Source organism: Rhipicephalus microplus, unplaced genomic scaffold (assembly GCF_043290135.1).
Source record: "Rhipicephalus microplus isolate Deutch F79 unplaced genomic scaffold, USDA_Rmic scaffold_67, whole genome shotgun sequence".
Classification (NCBI taxonomy): domain Eukaryota; kingdom Metazoa; phylum Arthropoda; class Arachnida; order Ixodida; family Ixodidae; genus Rhipicephalus; species Rhipicephalus microplus.
The window spans coordinates 1,330,062-1,335,870 of record NW_027464640.1 but is presented as its reverse complement, the minus strand read 5'-3'; the positions used below and the strand labels follow the sequence as shown (position 1 = coordinate 1,335,870).

General features: G+C 41.6%; 1 protein-coding gene across 2 annotated transcripts; it reads left to right on the top strand.

Moving 5' to 3' along the window:
- The first annotated feature begins 175 nt into the window (after positions 1-175).
- On the top strand, positions 176-5,109 carry LOC119177766 (dynein light chain Tctex-type protein 2B). Of its 2 annotated transcripts, none has more exons than XM_037428952.2 (6): positions 176-311; positions 411-544; positions 604-673; positions 909-972; positions 1,054-1,117; positions 4,952-5,109. In XM_037428952.2, the coding sequence occupies exons 1-5, from the start codon at positions 268-270 to the stop codon at positions 1,099-1,101; spliced, it is 360 nt and encodes a 119-aa protein (XP_037284849.2). In that variant the 5' UTR covers positions 176-267; the 3' UTR covers positions 1,102-1,117; positions 4,952-5,109. The 2 variants fall into 2 exon arrangements, with proteins under 2 accessions (XP_037284849.2, XP_037284848.2); XM_037428951.2 differs by having other exon boundaries at positions 4,947-5,109.
- Positions 5,110-5,809: the final 700 nt, after the last annotated feature.

Below are 5,809 nucleotides of genomic sequence, written 5' to 3'. Positions count from 1 at the left end.
CGCCTCGGCGGTGGCTGTTGAGAAGTGCTGAATCAACTCATCACCCTACTAACTTCACCAGCGTGGTAATACATCGACAGCTTGCTGAGCGACTGGTAGAAATGAATGTTTTCTCGCGCACTAGCTGAGCCAACCATTCGAACACGTCACAACAAACACGACGACACCCGCTTGATGCATCCATATAACAGCTGAGCCCAAGGAGGGAATATCGTACCTCTATGTATACCACCACACTGTCGTCATGACAACGTATGCCCAAGCAAAATGGCCGCCAACACATACGAGCTGCGCTTGGCGCCCGATAAAAAGTAAGGGTTTCCGTAGTTCTACTGGCTTTTCAGCTTGATCTGTTTGAATTTGAAGTTGTATCGATAGGCGTTGATGTGCAAGAGCTCTGCTGCTTGCAGGTTTTCCTCTCAAGTAGCCCGACAGTGTTTGAAAGACGTTTTGATGACTGAATTCGACGACAAAATTTACGATCCTAGTCAGGTTGCTAAGTGGACGAAAGAAATCTCCCAAAGAATATGCGAAAGACTTCAAGGTATATTATCCTTATGGGTTACCTTTCGACGTCTCATGTGCGTTCAAATTACATTTCAGAACTTGGTTTCGAAAGGTACAAGTACGTGGTGCAAGTTGTCATCAGCGAACAGCGCGGTGAAGGAGCAAGGTAAGTATTGTGCGTATTGTGTAATTATTGTTTGTATTGTAGTTAAGTGCGAAACATAAAATGCAGAGGTCGACAGTCTATTGGAGACCTTTGTTGGTCAAACGACTGCAGTGCCTTGAAACATTCAGGTATCGCTCCCTTGATTAACTGCGCTTCCCTGTGAACTTTTGCAATACGAATTAAGTCCACCACTGTAGTACTGTTCGTTTCATACAAGTCGTTTTTCACTTTGCAGAATGGCTTGCCGCTGCCTTTGGGACTCCGACACCGATGTCTGTGTTTCAGAGTTCTTTAATGGAGTAAGTGTCTTGCGGTTTTCGTGCAGTGACACTAACGTGGTCTGACGGCGTTTACCTAATTTGAGGCTGTTTGTTCCAAAGGACAGCCTGTTCTGTGCTGCCGTTGTCCTTGCCTCGTATTACTACTAGTCCCATGGCTATTGTGGTAAGTTGCATTGTAGTCCTTCTATGTGTGAGTATCTCGCTATTTGTTGACATCTGCTTTTCTCCAAATTCCTCTAATAATCCATGATGCTAACATCGGTTGTTTTTGTTTATTTCTAATGCAAGTGTAAACTGCTTCAAATGTGTGACATTGAGATATGTTACAAGGACCGTGAATTTGTTAGAATAAGGCAGCATATGAAGCACAGCATTCTGACGCAGTTCAGAATGGCACAGGATTGTTACTAAGCTGAACATAATCAATTTTCTGTTTTAACAAACTGCACTCCCAGCATACTGCTCACAGAACAGAAAACATCTTGTTACCCGCTGCCAGATACTGAATTGGAATCAGTGCTGTGAAACTCCCTTGCAGCATCTTTCAGAAAGGTTTCAGGCTACCACAAATGTTTCAGCTATACCAAATAACTAGCTGCAATCATTACATTAATTTGACTTGAGTTAAGTTCACTGAAAGCCCTTGCCTGACTGTTTTATTACCATGGAAGATACACATTACAATACATTACATTACATTCCTATTTCTAACTAATAGCAGCAGAGTGCCCAGCAGATTCTTTTGGGCATCACAGCATCATGCAAAGTTTGATCACTCGTGCGAATGCAACACATGTGCCTGGATACATTCTAATAGTGTCGATTACACAGTGGACCTTTATTATTGTTTTTGCTGTCACATTTTCAACTGTGAGTTTTACCTGAAATGATATAGTTCCTTCTTTGTTGTTGTGACCTGATCAAGACTTTACCTAGGCAAGCTTCATCAGATAGTGCCGTGCAGGATCAGATAGGGCAGTATTTAAGATTGCCACATATTGCCAAGAACATAGCTGACCAACTTTTAACATCTGCCATGCGTTTACTCCATATGATCAAAATGTTTTGAGAATAATTTTACTCTCCATCATGCGAGTGACTATCCTATTGTCAAATAATGTAGCAACTGAGTAATGCGCATTACGTGTGATGTCTTCATGTGCATGATCCAAGCTCTGAGCTTGTGAACTGCCTTATTTGACATGCATGTGCTTTTGGACAAGTGTTATTTCTTATGCCCCACCACTCTGTAGATGGTATTAAACAGACTTCTCATGGTGTCTTGAAAGAGCCTCTCGAGTTTTGTGTGCCAGCAATCCAGGCATCACCAAATGGGGTGAATTGCCAATCATCACATTTTCATCATTCACCAGGCGTTCTCCACACTAATGGATCAGTGCCAGCATACTAGATGAAACGATGCTTCTTGTGCAACAGTTAGTGTATTTCAGAAAGATTTAGACAAACATCAGCACAGAAAATAAAGAGCGAGTGATAGTTGATACCAAAGGCTGAAGTTATCACAGAAGATGTGTCACGGATGCTTGGTTTTAAAAATTCGTGTGGTTGAGCAACAAAAAAAAAATGTTCCCTGCATGTGTGCTGAGCTCTCAATTGTTTAGTGCAAATAACAGAATTTATCTTCAGCAATCTCTAAGCCTGATGAACATCCATTTCTACCTTATGTGGAAACATCACAGACAAGTGTGGCACACATTCTGTCACCTAAGAAGCCCACCGACATCCTAGCAGCTTTTGTGTTGTGTACTTTTATTTGGTGTGTATGCCACTAAACCATTCTGTCCCTGCATGTGTGATTCTCCAGCATTATCACATGGCACAAGTGAGATAGACTGCAGTAGTGTAACAACACACATTCTGGGTCTTAAATTTTTTTTTATGAACCTACCATAGTCTACAACTTCATACACTTCATCTCTTGCTTTTCTTTAATCTTCATTTTGTCATTCTTGACACAATGGAGATCTTGGAGCTTATCGACACAAAATGAAAAGGTAGTGTTAGATGCCTCTTCTTAGAATAACAAAGAAGGATAATGCTATATGAAGTATCTCTTGCCTACTTATTCTTCTCAATAAATAGCCAAGTGGTTTTTCCGGTAGAGTTTACTAAAACTAACTAGAGGGGACTCTGTTGCTGCAATCGTTCAGCGACCATGGGAATGATGGATAGTACACATATTTGCCTAGTCTTTGTACTTGCGACTTCTCTTATTGCTCTGTTTCGGTTTTGTTTCAAAGAAAACAACGAACCATTTTGAATTTTGTGATCCAATTTGGAAAGGTACGTCTAAAATAACTAGGTGGTGAAGTGCAACCGCTGAACATTTGCTGATTTTTGTTTCATGAGAAAACAGCTCCAAGCCACACGAACACACATAGAGCTAGAAGCACGAAGATTAGACAAATATGTGTACTACCTGTCATTCCCATGCTCGCTGAAGCGCTGTGCGTTGCAGCTTCCATAGACACTAGCGCCAGAGTTCCCTCTAGTGTATAATAGGAAACTCCATGGTTTTACCTATTGTACAGGCTGTGTATTCTTCGGTCGTCATTTATGAACACTGAAATTGATGGATGTAGCCTCCATGTTTCCATTACCTATTCTTGTTTGAACAAAATAGGCGTCATTTTTTCATATACTTTTCTTGCTATGAATTTTCCAGAGGCAAAAGCTGATCATGAATCAATTTTTGGAACTTTCTAATGCCGTAGAAATAATTTGCAAAAGTTTTTTTGCTGACACTCAGATTGTTGCATTTTATTAACCTAGTCCAGCTGAAAGCTGTGCGACATCAAAAGACATGAAATAAAGTAGATGCACGGAGTTAGTAGCATTGATACACAAGAGTAGAAAAGGCAGACAGACAACGAACTTTATTGGATCCTGAGCACTTACTGACAGGACCCGCTACCGGGAGGCTGTTGTAACCGCTGGATGCGCCCCAAATAGTGGACAGAGCACCGTGACACCCAACCCTGACATGAAATGAATTAGATGCACAGAGTTCGTAGCATTGATACACAAGAGTAGAAAAGGCAGACAGACAACGAACTTTATTGGATCCTGAGCAGTTACTGACAGGACCCGCTACCGGGAGGCTGTTGTAACCGCTAAATGGGCCCCAAATAGTGGACAGAACACTGTGACACCCAACCCTTTCCAAGGTCCTCTGAATAGACTGTGCTTACTTTCAAAGTACCGTGCTTCTGATGGCATCCTCCTCTTCGACATTGCTAGAGAGAAGGTTGTTAGGGAACATGGGACATCGGCAGAGTGTGGGAGCCATAGAACAGAAGGTTTCACTGTTGTTCGGACAAGGGTGAACGTCCTAATATTTCTTACTGAGAAAGCCCCACAATAGGAACGGCCTGATCTGTAACTTTCTCAGAGTAACTGGCTGAACTCTGGTGAGTTGCGGATGAGAATACTCACCCACCGTGTTGGTAATGTTTTGTGATTTCTTTAAGTGTTACTAGTGGATAGCTCTGAAGTGCAGAGAAGTGAATAGTTTATTTCTTCAAAGAGACTAATAAAGGATAAATCATATTGGCACTTGAAGTACTGACAAATGAAGGCTTAACATGCATTCTTTCATTTTCACTTCCACCAGTACCTATTAAGGTCAGCATCATTTAAGGCATAAACTATATTTTACAACCACATGATTAGAGACCCAAGATTGTGCTCTTGAGTTATCGCTCACAGAACCTATTGTACTTTGTAGTTTCTTGCTGACAATACATTTGTCCCTGACGGTACCTACATGTGCCGCCATCGGCCTGTGTTCTGGCTGTATGTATTTTAGATATAGAAAAGTGCAACTGTATATTACAGGAAACTCCTAGATTAACGTACACTTCCGATTCTTGCACTGTGAAACCAAACTGCTCTCCTACTTTCAATAAATGTAAATAACTTATTTATTAATCGTCTCTCCCGATTCTCTTTGTTTCACCCCGTTTGCACAGAGCAGCAGACTAAGGGAGTCATCCTCAAGCCGAGTTCTCTGCAATCTTTAAAGTAATTTTCTCACTGCATATCTTCATTTCTTTTTCGTCTCTTACTGGGCTACCAGTGAATTCTGTAAATAAATTGTTCTTGAAATAAACTTACATTTTAGTTTGTACAAAATGTATTGTCTTTTACATATGTTTTTTTCCTGCTACGTAAGAATGCTTCTATAAGCACGGGGACGGCAGGGGGAGGGGGCCACAGAGTTTGCCTCACAGGTTTAATAAGTTGAGGCAACGCGGGTTTTCAACGATAATGATGGCCGAAGGTCTGTGATGTTGCACTCCAAGAATTGTGTACTTCCCATCTTTACTACAGAAAAGCCAGGGTGCTCATTTTGAGAATCAAATTATCGCTTTCTTTTGTTTAATTTTTTTCATCCATTGTGGAGCATGTTGTTCTTTGGTCTCGACCAGAGGGAATGGAGTGCTGGGGGGGGGGGGGGGGAGGGTTCTGCGATGACACTTTGCCTCGTCTAAATACTTTGCCTCCCCTATGCATGCTTGCGGCTGCTTCAAGTGCAAACACATTTTTGTTTCGCCTGAAAGTGCTTTCTCTGGACATTTCGGGCCTTTGAATTGAACAGCATCTAAAAGGTTAAGGAACTGCACTAATGATTTATTTTAAGCAAATTTTAACAAGGAGATACATGCCTGGGAACATTCTCGTTGAAAATGATCAGGCAAAACTAGCCTTGAAATAAAACATTACATGCTTGCCCGGCCCATTTGTGAACGTCTGTCAGTACGCAGAGCTTCACAATTCGGTGCACCTTTCTTAGGGGCACTAAATTGTGTCAAATGAAAGGCCAAGTCGCGAA

What these genes read in the sequence shown, in the direction of transcription:
- LOC119177766 (XM_037428952.2), top strand. Translation starts at nt 268, where the DNA reads ATGGCCGCCAACACATACGAGCTGCGCTTGGCGCCCGATAAAAA. An exon ending in CAGCGCGGTGAAGGAGCAAG is followed by an intron (nt 674 to 908) that starts GTAAGTATTGTG and finishes TTCACTTTGCAG; the next exon opens with AATGGCTTGCCGCTGCCTTT. An exon ending in TTTCAGAGTTCTTTAATGGA is followed by an intron (nt 973 to 1,053) that starts GTAAGTGTCTTG and finishes TTTGTTCCAAAG; the next exon opens with GACAGCCTGTTCTGTGCTGC.